This window comes from Macrotis lagotis, chromosome X (genome assembly GCF_037893015.1).
Source record: "Macrotis lagotis isolate mMagLag1 chromosome X, bilby.v1.9.chrom.fasta, whole genome shotgun sequence".
NCBI lineage: Eukaryota > Metazoa > Chordata > Mammalia > Peramelemorphia > Peramelidae > Macrotis > Macrotis lagotis.
In genome coordinates this window covers 338,595,783-338,613,981 of record NC_133666.1, presented here as the reverse complement: position 1 = coordinate 338,613,981, position 18,199 = coordinate 338,595,783, and the positions used below count along the sequence as shown (strand labels likewise).

The 18,199-nt window shown below is 37.9% G+C and overlaps 1 protein-coding gene across 1 annotated transcript in view; it reads right to left on the bottom strand.

The window, feature by feature from the left end:
* ICE1 (interactor of little elongation complex ELL subunit 1) overlaps window positions 1–16,043 on the bottom strand; it is an 82,958-nt gene extending 66,915 nt beyond the window's left edge. The window contains exon 1 of the mRNA XM_074205254.1: window positions 15,960–16,043. Coding sequence (XP_074061355.1) covers window positions 15,960–16,043 — 84 coding nt within the window. The remainder of the gene's footprint in view (window positions 1–15,959) is intronic.
* Between the last annotated feature and the right edge of the window lie 2,156 nt (window positions 16,044–18,199).

Below are 18,199 nucleotides of genomic sequence, written 5' to 3'. Positions count from 1 at the left end.
GATACCAATTACATTGAGGCCAAAAAGATGAACCACTATATGGGAAAGTGTCTTATATATTACAAAGCAATAAAAAAATCTGAAGACCTCCACTGCATAAGGCAGGCCCTCCATGGACAATTTATGTACTGGTGGGCTATATCTACATAAATAAGGTGATAGATTCATCAAGACTAAGAATGGTTCAATTTTTTATAGCACTTCAAGGCAAGCAGAGTTTAATATACATCTCACTTACGCCACACAATAGACCTATGAAATAAGGCATTATTTTCATTTTTAGAAAAAGGAAACTGAGGCTCTAAGAAATTCAATGATCACTTCTACATGTAGTAGAATCTGATCTCTGGTTTTCTTGACTCCTAGTCTAATGTCATCAGATTCTACTGTCATAAACATTATCCATCATGTGAAACAAGTACCTGAATTGCAATTGGGGAAGTTCAAATCTGATGTTTTCATTTGAAAAAGACATCAATTTTTATTGATTACTTTGGCTTATTTTTAGTTTGATTATATGATTATGCTCCATTCTTTAGGAAGAACTAGCCCTAAGATCTAAATCAGAACAACATAGGTAGTCTAAGTTATCTATGGATTTAGTGAAAATATAATTTGAGAAGACTATAATTGAGTAGTAGATAATTTAGAATAAAATAATCACAAGATTATAAGGTTTTTCAGAAGGCTGTCTCGTTTTCTGTAAGCAGAAAGTAAGGGCAAATAGAAGTTATGCTCTCCTTTTTGGCAGGTAGAGAAAAGTTAACCAAAGAATTTAAAGTCCCTTTTCTCTTTCTTCAGTTGGAGTCTAAGTTGAAAAAATGACTTTGCTAAGGAAGATGACCAATAACCTCTTCTGGGATAGTTTCTAGTTATAAAAAATACCTCTAAAGGAAAGACTATTTGGTTTAGGATTAAGAAGCTAATCAGGCAGGTGACCTGCCTTGTCCAATTGAATTATGTTCAAAATAAGTTTCTATAATTTTTCCAATTTCTCTTTTTTAGTTATAAAAACGATCTCTGACCTCTGAAGAATTTCTAAAGAGTTAGTCTCTCATGCAAGTGCATTAAAAATCTAGAACTAGATATGGAAAAACACATTCTCCTGCACATTTGTAGAGATGTGAGATAGTACTAGTCCAAAGAACATTTATTTAATATGGCCTTCAAAGGAGTCCCTCTTACTTGTTGAGAAAAGCATAGCTGTCCACTGTTCCTGATATTGTAAACTGGAACTAAGAATTTGTTTTTCCACAGCAACAATATTAGGAGATTTACAAGAGTTTGTTGATTTGGGGGTAGCTATGTCATTTTAGCAAAAATACTTTACATTTGGACTTAAAAGATCTAGGCTTTAATTCTGGCTCCTTAACTAGTTATGTAACTTTAGAAAATTATTTTACACTTCTAGACTTGTTTCCCAAATCCAGAGACAAGGGAAAATTGGACTATCTGATTTTGATGGTCCCAATTTCTTCTGCCCGTCTAGTTCTAAATCTTATAATCCTAATACAATGAAACCTCAGCTATCAAGGATCCTGGGGACTATAACCAGGTGGAAAATATACCAGGAATGCAGGACAGGCTGAATATTTGTAAAACCATAAGCATAACTGATCATATTATTAAGGAAAACATTAAAAATAATATGATTATCTCAAGAAATTTTTGAAAAATTATAACACCCATTCCTATTAAAAAATACTCAAGAAGCACAGTGAATAAATGAAGCTTTCCTTAAAATGAGAAATATTTATCTAAAGCCATAAATAAGTATTATCTGCAATAGAATAAAACAAGTAGGACCTGGTATGAAGTGAAGACATCATCCCTATTATTGAATATTACACTAGAAATGCTAGCTATAGTAATAAGAGAAGAAAAAAATAGAAGGAATTAGAATAGGTAGTGAGGACTCAAAACTCTCACTATGGAGAAGACATGATGCTATACCTAGAAAATCCTAGAAAAATCAGTTAAAAAGCTAGTAGAAGCAGTTAACTTTATCAGTTATAGGATATAAAATAAACCCACATAAAATCATTGTCATTTTTCTATATTACCAACAGATTCCTGCAGACGCTATAAAATGCTTGGGAGTCTATTTGCCAAGACAAATGCCAAAATGATACAAACATAATTACAAAACACTCTGCGCACAAATAAAGTCAAATCTAAACAATTAGAGAAATTTGAATTGTTTATGGGGAGGCAGAGTCAATATAATAAAAATGGCAATTATATTGGAATCAATTTACTAATTCAATACCAAATCAGTCAAAATACCAAAAAAGTTATTTTATAGACTTAGCAATTAAGTATTATAATGGATAAAAGCACTGGCCCTGGAATCAGCAAGACCTGAGTTCAAATCTCATCTCGGAAAAACTTGATATTTACTAGCTGTGGGTTTTGGACAAGTCACTTTAACTAATGAGCCTTGCAAAAAGAAAACAAAATAACAAAATTCATCTGGAAGAGAAAAAGGTCAAGAATATTAAGGAAATCAATGAAAAATGCATTAAAGTGGTAATCATTAAAATAATCTGGTACTATGAAATAGGGTGGTGAATCAGTGGAATAGATTAGCCATACCAGACACGGTAGGAAATGACCATTGTAACCTGGTGTTCAATTAACTCAAAACAATACACTTTTTGAAAAAAATTCTAGAAAATGGCAAGGCAGTTTGGCAGAAACTAGATAAGAAATCAACATCTCACACAACATACCAAAATAAGGCCAAAATGGATAACACACACACACACACACACACACACACACACACACAGGCATGCACGCAAATTAGGGAAGCATGGAAAATTTTACATTTTTGGATCTATGAATCTATGGATAAGGAAAGAGTTTAGGACCAAATAAGAGATAGAGAATACTATGAGATGCAAAATGGTTAATTTTTTATTACAAACAAAATCAATAGTACCAAGATTAGACAGAAAACAAAACAGGAGTTTTCTCTGATAAAAAACTTCATTTCTCAAGTAGAGTAATGAATCATTCCTCAATTTAAAAATGGTCAAAGGATATGAATAGAAGAAATCAAAGTCATCTAGAGTCATAAAAAAAACTCTCTAAATCACTACTAATTTAGAGAAACTGAGGTTCAACTTCACACTTACCAGTTTGGTTAATATGACAAAAAAGGAAAATGACAAATGTTGGAGGGCATGTGGAAAAATTAGGACATAGGTGAAATTGTGAACTGAACCAATCATTTCAGAGAACCATCTAGAACCATTCCCAAGAGGCTATAAAGCTGAGAGCATACCTTTGACTCAGCAAAAAAAATCAAAGAAAAGGGAAAAGGATCTTTAAGTACAAAAATATTTGTAGCAGCTTGTTTTGTGGTGGAAACTGGAAATTAAGAGGATGTTCACAAATTGGAGAATGGCTAAGCAAGTTATGATAGGTTGGTAAAGGAAAATTATTGTATTATCAGAACTAACAAGCGGGATATTTTCAGAAAAATCTGGGAAAACAAAATGAATTGATGCAAAGTAAACAGAAGCAAAACATTATATACAGTATCAGCAATAATATACTAAAATCAATTATGAATATTTTAGATATTCTCAGCAATACAAAAATCCAAGACAATTCCAAAGGGCTAAAGATGAAAAATGAAAAATGCTATCCATCTCTAAAGAAGAGCTGACAAACTCTGATTGCAGAGTGAAGCATACATTTTTACCTTTATTTTTCTGGCTTTTTTTAAGTGTGATTTTTTTAAATAACATGATTAATATGGAAATATGTTCTGCATGCCTGAACACATATAATCTATATCACTATTAAAGTACTAAAGGAGTGGGGAGAGGAAGGATGGTGGAAGAATTGAGAATTCAAAATGCGAAAAAGCTATAGTTAATTGTGAGATCAACTATGGTTGATTTAGCTCCTCTCAGCAATTCAGTGATTAAGGACAATCCTAAAAGACTTGTTACCTAAAATGCCAGAGGAAAAAACTATGGAGTCTGAATGCAAAGGATACAATGCTCACTTTTTAAAACTTCTTTTATATCTTTCTTTCATTCTCATGGTATATTTATTTGTTAGTGCCAAAGGGGCAGGGAAGGAAGGGTGATAGATTAACCTTAAATACTATTTACATTAATATGTAAAATATTATAAAATAACATATTATATATAATGCATATATATAATATATATTAAAGACTACGTGCTCCAGTGGGGAAAAAACCTAATGCTAAACAAAAAATTAACACACAATTGAGAGAAATAAAATGAAATGGGGGGGAGGTCCCCAAGGACAGGAGAGATGAGGTTTTCTAGATAGTCATAAGCTATGATTTTAAGTACCACCATAAGTAACAACTATTTGTAAAGCATTATATAAATGCTAATTGTTATAATAGAAATCATCATCCCTGTTGCTCTCAAGTGACCTTACATGCATCTATAGTGACAAAACAGGGAGTTTGGTCTTTCTAAGGGATAGAGCACTGGGGTGGGAATAAGAAGAAATCTGACATCAGCTGGTTACTTAGCTGTGTTACCCTAAGTAAGCCACTTAATCCTGTTTGGTTCACTATCCTCATCTCTAAAACGAGCTGGAAAAGGAATGTCAAAGATATCATACCAAAATTTATGGGATGCAGTCAAAGCAATTTTTTAGAGTAAATTTTATATCTCTAAATGCTTATTTGAATAAAATAGAGAAAGAGGAGATCAATGAACTGGACAAGCAATTAAAAAAAGTTAGAACAAGAATTAAAAATCCCTAAATAAATATCAAATTAGAAATTCTGAAAATCAAAGGAAAAATAACATTGAAAGCAAGAAAACCATTGATCTAATAAATAAAATAAAACTAATAAAATAGAAAAGCTATAATCTGATTTACAAAAGAAAGAATACCAAATTACCAGTATTAAAAGTGAAAAGGATGAACTCACCACCAATGAGTAGGAAATTAAAGTGATAATTTGGAGCTATTTTGCCCAACTGTATGCCAATAAATTTGACAAGTTGAGCGAAATGGATGAATATTTACAGAAATATAAACTACCCCAAATAACAGAAGAAACTTAAATAATCCATTTCAGAATAAGAAAGTGAAGAAACCATTAATAAAATCCCCAAGAAAAAAATCTCCAGACCCAGATGGATATACAAAAGTGGATTCTACCAAACATTTAAGGGGCAATTAATTCCAATTCTACATAAACTATTTTAAAAATAGAAGTTCTGTCAAAATTCCTTAATGATACCAATATGGTGCTGATATCTAAACTAGTAAAAGTCAAAACAAACAAAATTATAGCCCAATCTCCCTGATGAACATTGATGCAAAAATCTTTAATAAAATTTTAGCAAAGAGAATACAAGTTAATACAACAAAAATATACCATAATCATGTAAGATTCATACTAGGTAGATAGAGATGGTTCAATAATAGGAAAACGCTCAATATAATTGAACATATCAATAAACAATACCAACAAATCATATGATTAACTCAAAAAAAGGCTGAAAAAGCCTTTGACAAAATGCATCCATTCCTATTAAAAAAAAACACTAGAGAATATAGGAACAAATGGGGTTTTCCTTAAAATAATAAGCAGGTTCTATCTAAAAAACCATCAGCAACATTATGTGTAATGGGGAAAATTAAGAGCTTTCCAATAAGATCAGGGGAGAAATAAATATGGTCATTATCACCACCACTATTCCACATTATTGGAAATGTTAGCTTTAGCAAGAACAAGAAGAAAAAGAAATAGAAGAAATTAGAATTGGCAATGAGGAAACAAAACTTACATTTTGCAGATGATCTGATAGTATACTTAGAGAACCCTAGAAACGTCAACTAAAAACTAGAAGCAATGAACAATTTCAGCAAAAAAGCAAAATTATAAAATAAACCCACATCAGCATTTCTATATGTGAATAACAAAGCTCAAGGGCAAGAGAGATTCCATTTAAAATAACTGTAGTCATTTACTTCCCAACACAAATGCAGAAACTTTAAGAACACAATTACAAAATACTTTTCACACAAATTAAGTCAGATCTAAATAACTGGAAAAAACATTAACTGTTCATGGTTAGGCTGAACTAATATAATAAAAATGATAATTCTACACAAATTACTTATACAGTACCAAACTACCAAAAAACTATTTAAAGAGCTAGAAAAATTAGCTACAAAATTTATCTGTAGCAAGATCAACAATATCAAGGGAAGTGATGAAAAAACATGCAAAGGAAGGTAGCTTAGTTGTACCTGATCTAAAGGGCATTCTTTAATACTGCCTGATATTGGTTAAGAAATAGAAAAATCTACTAGTGGATAGAATAGGTACAAAAGAAATAGCAGTAAATGACCAAAGTAATCTACTGTTTGACAAACCCCAAAACATTAGCTTCACTATTCAACAAAAACTGTTTGGAAAACTAGAAAATAGTATAGCAAAATCAGGCAGAGACCAACATCTCATACTCTATATCAAAATAAGGTCAAAACGGGTCCAGAATTTAGAAATAAAAAAACGACCACACAGACCATTTAACAAATCAAAAAATACTCTGTTAGAAAATGACTAATATGTAAGTATGTTAAAAACAAAAGTACATGTACAACTTTTAGTTTGCTGCAAAGGAAAGAGGGTTGGAAGGGAGGTTGGTAGAAAATTATTTTGCTATAAATAACAAGATTATGGGGAATGTGTTGATATAATTTTGGGAAGGGGGGGCAGGTGATGAACACAAGACATTCTGTTTGTCATGATAGGTTTTGGCAATAACCACAGATGCACCAAAATATTCCTTTTTTACTAAATTTATTTTTAACTACATGCAAAGTTAGTTTTTTAATATTCATTTTTGGTATGATTTTGAGTTCCATGTATAAAATTATGCTAAACACTTTTCCATCTTAGTCATTTTATGAAAGAAGAAATAAGAACAAAGGGGGAAAACAATGAGAGGAAAATAACTACATAAAACATAAAACAAAAATTTTTTTATTAGGTTTCGCAAGGTAATGGGGTTAAGTGGCTTGCCCAAGGCCACACAGCTAGGTAATTATTAAGTGTCTGAGACCGGATTTGAACCCAGGTACTCCTGACTCCACGGCCTGTGTTCTATCTACTGCGCCACCTAGCCGCCCCCAACAAATTTTTTAAAATTGAAAATAGTATGCTTTGACTTGCATTCAGAATCTATAATGTCTTCTTTGGGGGGTGGATAGTATTTTCCATCACAAGTCTTTAATATTGTTTTTGATCATTGTACTGCTGAGAAGAGTTGAGTTCATGATAATTAATCATTACAAAACGTTGCTGTTAATGCATACAATGTTCTTCTGGTTCTGCTCACTTCACTCAGCATCAGTTCATGCAAGTCTTTCCAGGCTTTTCTTAAGTCCAGCTGCTCATGATTTCTTTTTTTTTTTTTTCGGTTTTTTTTTGTAAGGCAAATGTGGTTAAGTGGCTTGCCCAAGGCCACACAGCTAGGTAATTAAGTGTCTGAGACCGGATTTGAACCCATGTACTCCTGACTCCACGGCCTGTGTTCTATCCACTGCGTCACCTAGCCGCCCCCAACAAATTTTTTAAAATTGAAAATAGTATGCTTTGGCTTGCATTCAGAATCTATAATGTCTTCTTTGGGGGTGGATAGTATTTTCCATCACAAGTCTTTAATATTGTTTTTGATCATTGTACTGCTGAGAAGAGTTAAGTTCATGATAGTTAATCATTACAAAACGTTGCTGTTAATGCATACAATGTTCTTCTGGTTTTGCTCACTTCACTCAGCATCAGTTCATGCAAGTCTTTCCAGGCTTTTCTTAAGTCCAGCTGCTCATGATTTCTTTTTTTTTTTCGTTTTTTTTTTTGGTAAGGCAAATGTGGTTAAGTGGCTTGCCCAAGGCCACACAGCTAGGTAATTATTAAGTGTCTGAGACCGGTTTTGAACCCAGGTACTCCTGACTCCAAGGCCGGTGCTTTATCCACTACGCCACCTAGCCGCCCCTTGCTCATGATTTCTTACAGAACAATAGTGCTCCATCACATTCATACACCAGTTTGTTCAGCTGTTCCTCAATTGATGAGTATTCCCTCAATTTACAATTCTTTGCCACTTCAAAGAAATGGTATAAATATTTTTGTACATGTGGGTCTTTTTCCCCTTTATGATCTGTTTGGGATACAGACCTAGCAGTTGGGTATTTATTTATTTGGAAAGAATTCCATATTGCTCTCCAGAATGGTTGGATCAGTTCACAAGGCATTAGCATCTCAAATGTTCCTACATTCTCTCCAATAATTAATCATTTTCCTTTTCTGTCATTTTGGTCAATCTGATAGGTGTGAGGGGTACTCCAGGGTATCCTTGAAATAATCATAAATTTTGTACATTCTAAGTCAATCAAAAACCTATGGTTACTTAAGATTATATAAGGCTATTGGGTTTTCATTAGTGATTAAAAGCAAGTTTTGTTAAATGCAAAATGGTATCCTTGCACTTAATGAGGGATCTAATTTGTTATGTAACTAAATGCAATGCAAATAAATTGATATGCTAGATTTAATTACTTCAGTTTTTATAAATTTCATTAACACTGACAAGTCAGCCAGGAGGATAAGAGACATGCTTTCAGAACTTCCTAGAGGGGCGGCTAGGTGGCGTAGTGGATAAAGCACCGGCCCTGGAGTCAGGAGTACCTGGGTTCAAATCAGGTCTCAGACACTTAATAATTACCTAGCTGTGTGGCCTTGGGCAAGCCACTTAAACCCTATTTGCCTTACCAAAAGCCCCCTAAATAAATAAATAAATAAATAAATGAACAAACAAATAAATAAATAAACAGATGCAACTTCCTAGAAGGCATTAAGGTACCTCTCCATGGAGAACTGCCCTGAAGGACTCCCCCTCTGGATCTCAACCCCAATTTTTCCAAGCTAAGAAATGCCTCCATAATGGTGGTAAGCCCCTTAAAAGCATAATCGGATCTAGTAGTGGCATAGTAAAAGAAGTTCCCTGAAAAAAGTTTCTCATATTTTGAGACCAGGGAAAAGCTCCAGATTACAAGAAAGTACATTAATAAAATTTCATGGAATTTGGTCTAAAACTGCAAGAGATAAAGTCAATAAATTATTCTAGCCTAAATTTGGCACTTTTGATGACTTGGTTATTTAACACCTCACCCACCACCATCACCACCACCTCCACCACCAATGAACTACTGATATTCCTGAGATGTCCTGTCCAAAAGAAAGTGCTCTCTGCTCCTTAAAAGAGATTTTCATTTGTGAAATTAAAAGTCTTTCAGATTGCTTTTTAGGAAATTTTATGTGCATGCTGACTTTTTTTTTTAATTAAAATTTCAGTTGGAAATAAGTTGGAAATCCTTTGCTGGCAAGTACATTTATGCATCAGTCTCATCAAATTGTTTGTGTTTTGGTAAATCCTGCTAACTTCTTCCTGTGGTCTGATCAATTAAAGGAAAAGTGTATTTTTTTTTCTGAGGAGTTTCAAAGTTTGTAAAAAAGATAAGCCTCTGACAAGACAGTAAGATAAGAAAGAATCCTTGTTCCCAGTGTATTTAGAAATATATCATATTACAAACTAGGAACTAAAATTTGAAACTGTAATATCTTGATGATAAATTTCCAAATTATGATAACCACTAAAACGTCACAGTGAATTTGAAAGTTTGAAGATTAAAATTAAGCAATATAATCTCTCTCCTTTCTTGAAGGGCAACAAAGAAACTAGATTATAAACAGGTCTGAAACTACTCTGAAATGATTCAGCCGGCTTTAATTGTTTAGGTAAAGTAGATGGCATACATTCTGTGAAATATTAGACTAGTAAATGGTTAGGAATAGATGAGATGAGTTCAAGTGGGCAATGAAAGTAAAGCAAAACACAAGTGCACTGAAAGAGTTAACGAAGTAGAGATAGAAGAATGAATAGAAAAGCTAAAGGAAGGTAGAGCCTTTGTAGACATACTCTTCCACCCTTAGACTAAGTAATTTTTCTTGCCTATCTACCCTGTACTTTTATGATAAGGGGATAAAGTCCTCATAAGGGGAAGAGGGGAATTATACCCTTCTTTTTCAAATATTGTCTGGTCACCCTTCCATAATAGCTATACATCACTGATGGGAAAAGAGATATCAGTTGCTTCTTTGTATACAAGAATTACAAAATAATTTGAAAGAACTTAATGAAACAGTAATGCAGTACAGCCTGGGTCTATGGATTTTTCATTGCATGACTTCCACCACAGAGATTAACAATCTACATCAAGAGTTTTCTAAGGACCAATGGAATTCGGTCCACCTGGGAGGGCCCATTCCAGGTGTTGCTGACCACTCTCAACTGTAATGGGAATTAGAGAAAAGGGCTATTGGGAATGCTGTACCCATGTAAAACCTGTTCATACTATTCCTACGATGTAGCATATTACCCATTGTTTCTCTTTCCCAAGTTAAAAAATAGATTGTCAACTATAGGAAAATGGATACTTTTATAATAGCACTAAGAAACTGGATTGAAGGTCAAACTTCATTTTGCAAATATTGTTTATAATGGTTTCAGGGATGAAAAATTAAAAAAAAAATCCCAGACCCCTTTCAAATTTGGGGGAACTTCTGGTCTGCTTTTAGTTTGTAGTGAAAGAACTTGTATTCTTCTTTTTCCAGTCTGGTGTGGGACATGTGGGATCACTTATTTATCCACAACAGCATCAGTTTTCAATCATTCTATAAGGATGGTGGAGAAATATTTCACTGGGGACTTAAGAGGATGGTGGCATAAGTATTCAAAAAGAAAAAGTAAGGATGAAGACATCAGAAATACCATAAAACTAAATTTTAAGTTTGGAGGAAGAATATTGACAACCAAAATCAAAACGGCTCTTAACGGTTTGGTTCAAGACGATCGCAACAAAGAAAATATCATAGGAATTATTTGGTTTTTTCAGTGCATATAAATGTTATATTTATGCTATACTGTACTATTATATGTGCAATAATATATCTAAAATACACAGACACACAGACACACGGCGTTTTCAGCAAATTGTAATCTTTGTTTAGGTGGAGGATGTCTCCTCCATGATGACGGCTGCTGAATGAGTAGGGTGGAGGCTACTGAAGGTTGGAATAACTGTGGTAATTTTTTGAAATTAGACAATTTGCTCTATCAATTGACTCCTCCTTTCACTTGAACATTTAGAAGCCAACATATAATTTTTAAGTGGTCTAATTTCAATACTGTTTTATCTTAGAAAAAAAAGAAAAGCCTGAGGAAAGGGAGAAAGATAAGGGAATGGCCAGCTGCTTGATGGAGAAGTCAAAAACATATCTCATTTATTTGATGTTCAACATAGGTGCAGTGTATGGTACCCCCAAACAATAGCAAGAAAAATATCAAAGATCACTGATCACAGATCATTATAGCTAATGAAAAAGCCTGGGATATTGCAAGAATCACCAAATGTGACACAGAAACACAATGTAAGCACTACTGCTGGAAAAATGACACCAACTCACTTTCTCCATGCAGGGCTGCCACAAGCCTTCAATTTGTAAAAAATGCAATATCTGCAAAGTTCAATAAAAGTAAAGCACACTAAAATGAGGTACGCTTACATGCTAGGCCACATAATTTTCTTCTGGCTTTGTCTTAAATGCAGAATTACTTGTACTAAAGTCTATTCAAAATTAATTCCTACTAATCCAATGATTCTGAATATACACTATTCTCATATTGTTCTCCACTCTTATATCAAAGAAAAGACCCTTCTCCTTGCCTAGACAAACCTTTTTATAGGTAGTCTTGATGCCTTCTTTTCCTCACTTCTCCATGAAATTTTGCCCACTGTCATTTTCACACTTATCTTTCATCACTGTTCCTACTACAAACCCATGCTATCCCTTCCTTAAAGAACCCTCACTTGATCTTTTTTATTTTTTTTATGTAAGGCAATGGGGTTAAGGGACTTGCTCAAGGCCACATAGCTAGGCAATTAGTAAGTGTCTGAGGCCATATTTGAACTCAGGGTCCCCTGACTCCAGAGCCCACCTATCCACGAGCTAGCTTCCCATCCCTATTGATCTTACCATCCCTGAGTTGAGAAATTTATCAATAATCTGTATTTCTACATGCTCTTTTCTACACTCACAAGGAAGATAAAGTACCTAATCTAGCTGAAGCAGCAAGGTTCCCTGAGGAAGACAGGAGTTGGTATGTTTTAGAAAAAGTCAAATCATCACCACGTTTATTATTCCTTCAGACCATGATACAGACAAACAATGTCTTGGATACAGAGTATCATATCACTAGACCTGCTTCAGACGCTCAATTCCAATAGCTTCAATGAAGGAAGAAATAAGTACAAAGAGGTGACTTTTCATCACCACCATCATCAACTGCTGACCAACTCATAACATCAAGCAGATAGACATAGGTGTCCTGAGAGTGGCAATACCTCCTCAAAGAACTATTATGGCCAAATTTCCAAGCTTCCAATCAGAAAGAAACAATTCAATATTGTGGAGACAGTCAGAAACACAAAATTTAGCTACTACACTAAAGAATCTTAAGACTTGAAATATGATATTCTGAAGGGCAAAGGAGCAAGTATTATAAACAAAAATCACAGAATCACCCCTCCCCCCATTATCTACCAGCTAATTCTTTAAGGGAAAAAAGGTGCTATCATGAAATGGAGAAATTTTAAGCATTTCTGAAGACATTGTCCTCTCTCTTTCCTGGCTCTCCCTAGCTACAACTTCTCTTTCTGTTTCCTGTGCTCGCTTTCATCTATGTCATGCTCTCTATAATCAATGTACTTAAAGACTCTGCTCTATACCTTTTTCCTCTTTTCACATACCATTTCACTTGATGATTTCTATGCAAATGACTCCCCAAACTCTAGCTCTAATCCTAATCTTTCTACTGAGCTTTAGTCACACATCGCAAACTGCCAAGTCATGCCTACAATCAATGGGTGTTCAGGGTTCTGTCCTGAGCCATCTTCTTCTCACTCTATACTATTTCACAGGTTGATATCATTAGCAATGATCATCTCTATGTTGATGATTCTTAAATTTACTATTTAGCTCTAAATTCTTGCTGACCTCAGTCTACAACTGACTATTTGTTGTATACCTTCAATTGAATCTTAAATATCTTCAACTCAGGAAGTCCAGCCCTATTCTCTAACTTCCCTAATATTGTTGAGAATATCCCACTGTTGCAGTCCACCATTCTTCTAGTCACCCACAATTTATGTCACTGACACTCAGATTAAGGTCTTGCACATGGTCATAGAGCTAGCTACAAGGTTTCACAAGTGTTTTTTACACCAACTTCAGCACTAATCACCCATTCCAAGAAAGATAAGATGAGTTGAGACTACATTGAGAAGCAGGACTAGGAGGTGATAACCCTGCTATATTTTGCCCTTGTCAGAGCACACCTAGAACAGTATAAGTTAGTTTCAGGCACTGCATTTTAAAAAGAATATTGATAAGCTAGAGAATGTCCAGAAGTCCAACCAGGACCTGGAGTTCATATTATAAAGAAAATGATAACTCTTGGAAGATGGGAGTGGAAGGGGAGGGGGTTGCAAGTATTTGAAAGACTGACATACAGAACATAATCAGGCTTGGTCCCAGTGAGAAAACTAGGAACAATGGGGAGAAGTTGCAAAGAGAAATATTTAGGCATGATATGATGGAATTATTCTAGATGCAAATGGGAGGAGGTGGATTTTCTTTCATGGGCCTTCAAGCACATACTAAAAGATATTTTCAGGTATGTTGCAGAGGAGGTTTTTTAAAAATCATGTATGATTTATACGAAATGGATATTGAGATCCCTTTCAAAAATCTCTGAAAAATCTGATAACCTTTCCAGATTGAAATTTTTAAATCAGATTCAATAACTGCATGTTTCTCATATTTTCAAAATGTAACAAGGTATAACATATCAAGTGCTTTGCAAAGTTCTATATAACTGCACAACACTATTAGAAACATACCGACAACAATGTTAGAGGTTGTAGAATTAGGAAGAACCAAGGTCTAGTTCTGTTCCTAAAATAGGCCTATGTGCAGGTATGTAGAAGCTGTATATAGTGAACATAGTGCATGCACATAGTGGCTATGGCATGAGTAAGTCACTTAATCTCTCAGTGTTCTAAATAACTCTTAAGACTGAGTTATTAAAAAAACTTTGATTCTTATACCAAAGTTTTCAGAATAGGATCTCTTCCACCCAGATGAAACCACAGATCCTAAAATCCCAAATAACTATATATATATATATATATATATATATATATATATATATATGTGTGTGTGTGTGTGTGTATATGAGATACTGTATATTACAAAGCTTCTAATTTCAGAATATTCCTAAAAATAAATACTGTGCTATCCTGGTATTATTAGCCATGCATACAAATTTATCAGTAAGATATAATTTTTAATAAGCTCAGAATTTAGAGCTGGTAAAAAAAGCCTTAGTCAAAATATGTGCCTTATCAGCCAGTGCTATCTGAGCTTTGAATTCTGGTGATCTTCCAGGTTTGTCTATATATCTCTAGTGGCTTACAGGTAGTATTTATTTGAATATGATTTAAAATTATAAAAACCAACTAGAAAAGATATTTGATGCAAAACATGAGCTGGCACCATGGAACAGTGGAAAGAGCCCTAGATTTGGAGTCAGAGGTGTTGAATTCAACTCTATTGCTTATTGTGTGACCTTGAGCAAGTCACTTCACCTTTCTGAATCTATTTTCTCATCTGTAAAATGAGTAAGTTGTATCTGATGGCCCCTAAGGCTTCTTCTAACTTTAAATCTACTCTGTCTTGCCTAGACAGGTCAATCAAAACGATTCCCCCCCATCCCTTAAATCCAGGGTTAAGTGATTTACCCAGGATTACACAGCTAATAAGTATCAAGTGGGGGGTGGCTAGGTGGTGGAGTGGTTAGAGCACCAGCCCTGGAGTCAGGAGTACCTGAGTTCAAATCCAGCCTCAGTTACTTACTAATTAACTAGCTGTGTGGCTTTGGCCAAGCCACTTAACTCCGTTGCCTTGCAAAAAATCTTAAAAAAAAAAAGTGTCAAGTGAATGAGGCCAAATTAGAACTCATGCCTTGACTCCAGGGCTGGTGTGCTCAGTATACTGTGCCATCTAACTGCTTCCGAGACAACTTTTAAAAATGATTAAGAAGTTTACATAATTTGTAAACAAAATTTTTTGCTCTTAAACTTTTCCCGTTTATCCTTTCTTTTCCCTCGGTCATCTTTTTATGTACCACAAATTGAAAAGCAGCCAAAGTGACACCTTATAGAAAAGGTCTGGCTACATCACTGGCAACTTTCAGGAACGCCCTGTTTGACCATCAGAGGCAAACCTGTCTAGTTGTAAGGGAAAGCTCTTCACAACCAGCTTCACGCAGGTCTCCAACAAGTATACGGCCCCCTTGATGCCACCCATGACCTTGGCAGGAGCCTCCCTTCCGACCTCTGCCTCTTGGAATCATGAGCCTTCTGCAAAGTCCGGCTCAAGGGCCGTGCAGTTCCCCAAAGCTCATGTCTATGTCTTCCCAGCTGCCCCAGGGCGCTGCGCGGTCCTGCGGCCGGGCAGGTGAGGGCGAGCCGCGCCTGCTGGGTGTCCGCAGGGCCCCGGCGCCTGGCACTGCCCGCCCGCGGGCGCGGCCACACCTCCCCGGGGGAGTGCCCGGCGGCGGAGGGAGCTTCAAACCGGCGCCGAGGCGGGGGGCGCGGCCGGCCGCCCGGGGACAGTCGCAGCCCCGGGGGCAGCGGGCGCCGGCGGCGTCTCCGGAGCCCCGGCAGTGCCAGTCTGGGCCGGGGGCCGCCCCCGCCCGAGCCCCCACGCAGCACGTGGCTTCCCCGGCCGTCCCGGGAGGGCCCGCGCCGGTACCTGCTGGAGCGCCGAGCAGCCCTGACAGCCCGAGGCGTCCGCGGCCGTGCCCGCGGCCTTGGAGTGAGTCTCCCCGGGCATCATGGTGCCGGGGGAGGCCGGGCGCGCCCGCCTCAGGGCGCGGCCGCGGCCGCCGCCGCCGCCTCCCGTCGCCGCCGCTGCTGCTGCTGCCGCCGCGGCCGCCGCCGCCGCCTGCCGGGCCGGAGCCTGCGGAGCCGCTTCCCGCCGGGGCCGGGCGAGTCCATCCGGGCACCGAGGTCCCCGCGGAGCCGGCGAGCGACACCCCGAGCCCGTGGTAGTCGCCGCCCCGGTTCCCGTGGGGGGAAACGCAGCCCCGGGCACCGCCCTGGAGAGCGACGCGGCCCAGTCAGGACCCCGGCCGGGGCGCAGGCGGCCCCGCTGCCGCCTGACAGGAGCGAGGGCCCTCGGACGGCCGCGGCCCCCAGCGCCCCAGCGCGGGCGTGCCGTCTCTGGCCGCGGGCAGCGGAGGCGACTCAGCGCCGAGCGGGCTCTGGGCCGGGCTCCTAAATCCGCTGCGCACGGCGGCGCGCAGGCGCCCTCGGAGGGGCGGGGCCGCGCGCGTCATCTCTGTGCGGCGCGCTATCCCAGGCCCCCGGGGCGGGGCGGGGCGGGGCCGCGGAGCTTCCCCGGGCGGCCGTGGCGCTCCGGCTCCGGGCGGCCGTGGCGCTCCGGCTCCGCGCGGCCTCCTCCTCCGCGGCCGCCAGTGCCGCGCCGCCGCCTGCCGCCGCCTGTCCGGGCCGCGGGCCTCGGTCGAGCCCCTCGACCCCATTTGCCTTGGAAAAAACCAAAAAAAAGCCAAAGAGTGACCGGATCTGGCCAGAACGTGTGCTCGACGGAACCCCAGGCCGCAGTGCGCCTCCAGGCAGGATGAAGGGCCCATCCGTGGAGGGTTCGCCCACATGCAGCACGTTGACTCCGCTAATAATTCCGGCTTAATTCCTCTGTATCCGAATTGATCCCGGCTTTCTTCATTTAGAAAGTAAGAGCCCGGTTTAAATTGCCGGCGGCTTGCTTAACTTTCATTTTATGATGCAGCATCCAAAGCCGGTTCAGAGCCTTTGGTGTAGACGCCTCTGACGTCCGTGGAATGTTTTCTCAGCCGTTAAGAGGTAAACGTTTATCATAAAAATCAGTGAGAATGCATTTATTAATTGCTGTGTGCCTGGCCCCCGTGAAATGTTAGTTAGTAACATTATTATTATTAAATGCCGAGGGTACAAATGCAAAATAAACAATTCTTGCCCTCAAGAAACTTGCTTTCTATTAGGAGGGAAAGACATGGGAATGGTTAGGTAAGGGAGTCAATGGGGAAATGAATTGGCTATAGGATTTTGGATTGATGGCTTTCCGTAAGAAACTATGTATGATCAAATTGACTTGTTTACAGAGAAAGATGTAGAATTGTTATTGGAGGGAAGTAGTGTTTCTGTCAGCTGAGTAAATTACAGATTAGCTAAATGGGATAAAAAGCATAATCTTGTGGTCTGAGATTAATCCTCTACACATACATATGGATGTGTGTGACTGTATGCAGACATATATGTATATCCACATATTCAATGGACTCATTGAGTTTGGAAAACTTTCCTGTTGAGCAGGGTAGAAATAATACCCTAGATGAACCAGAACCTTCCAATACATTTTCACCAGAAGTATGGTAAAAGTTACAAGCTAAGTGAATTAACTCCATACATCTCATTGATAGAGAAATAGAGGTATATCTATGTGTGTGTATACATATCTGTATATCCATTCCATATGTATTGTGTATATTTACAAGTGCTTGAGGGAAATGAAAATGCTATGTTGTGGATAATGACTACCACTAAAATGTGAGGCAGCTAGGGTGGATAGAGCACTATCATCCTGCTTCAGATCTGGCCTTAAGACTCTATTTGTGTGACCCTGGGTAAATCACTTCAGTTTCTTTATCTGTAAAATGAAAACAAAAGGCCAAACCACTCCAGTACCTTTGCAAAGAAAACTTCAAATGGGGTTATTGACTGAAAACCACTATAATGATATGTATATAACGGAAAGGTCTATAAGACACACACACACACACACACACACATCTCAGTTATCTAAGTCACAGAAAGCCAAGTTGTAATCATATTACATATATATATATATATATATATATATATATATATTCAACTTACTTTAGAGATGTTTCTTCACCCTTATTCCTTTATTATTTCTGAATTAGTCTCTAGAGG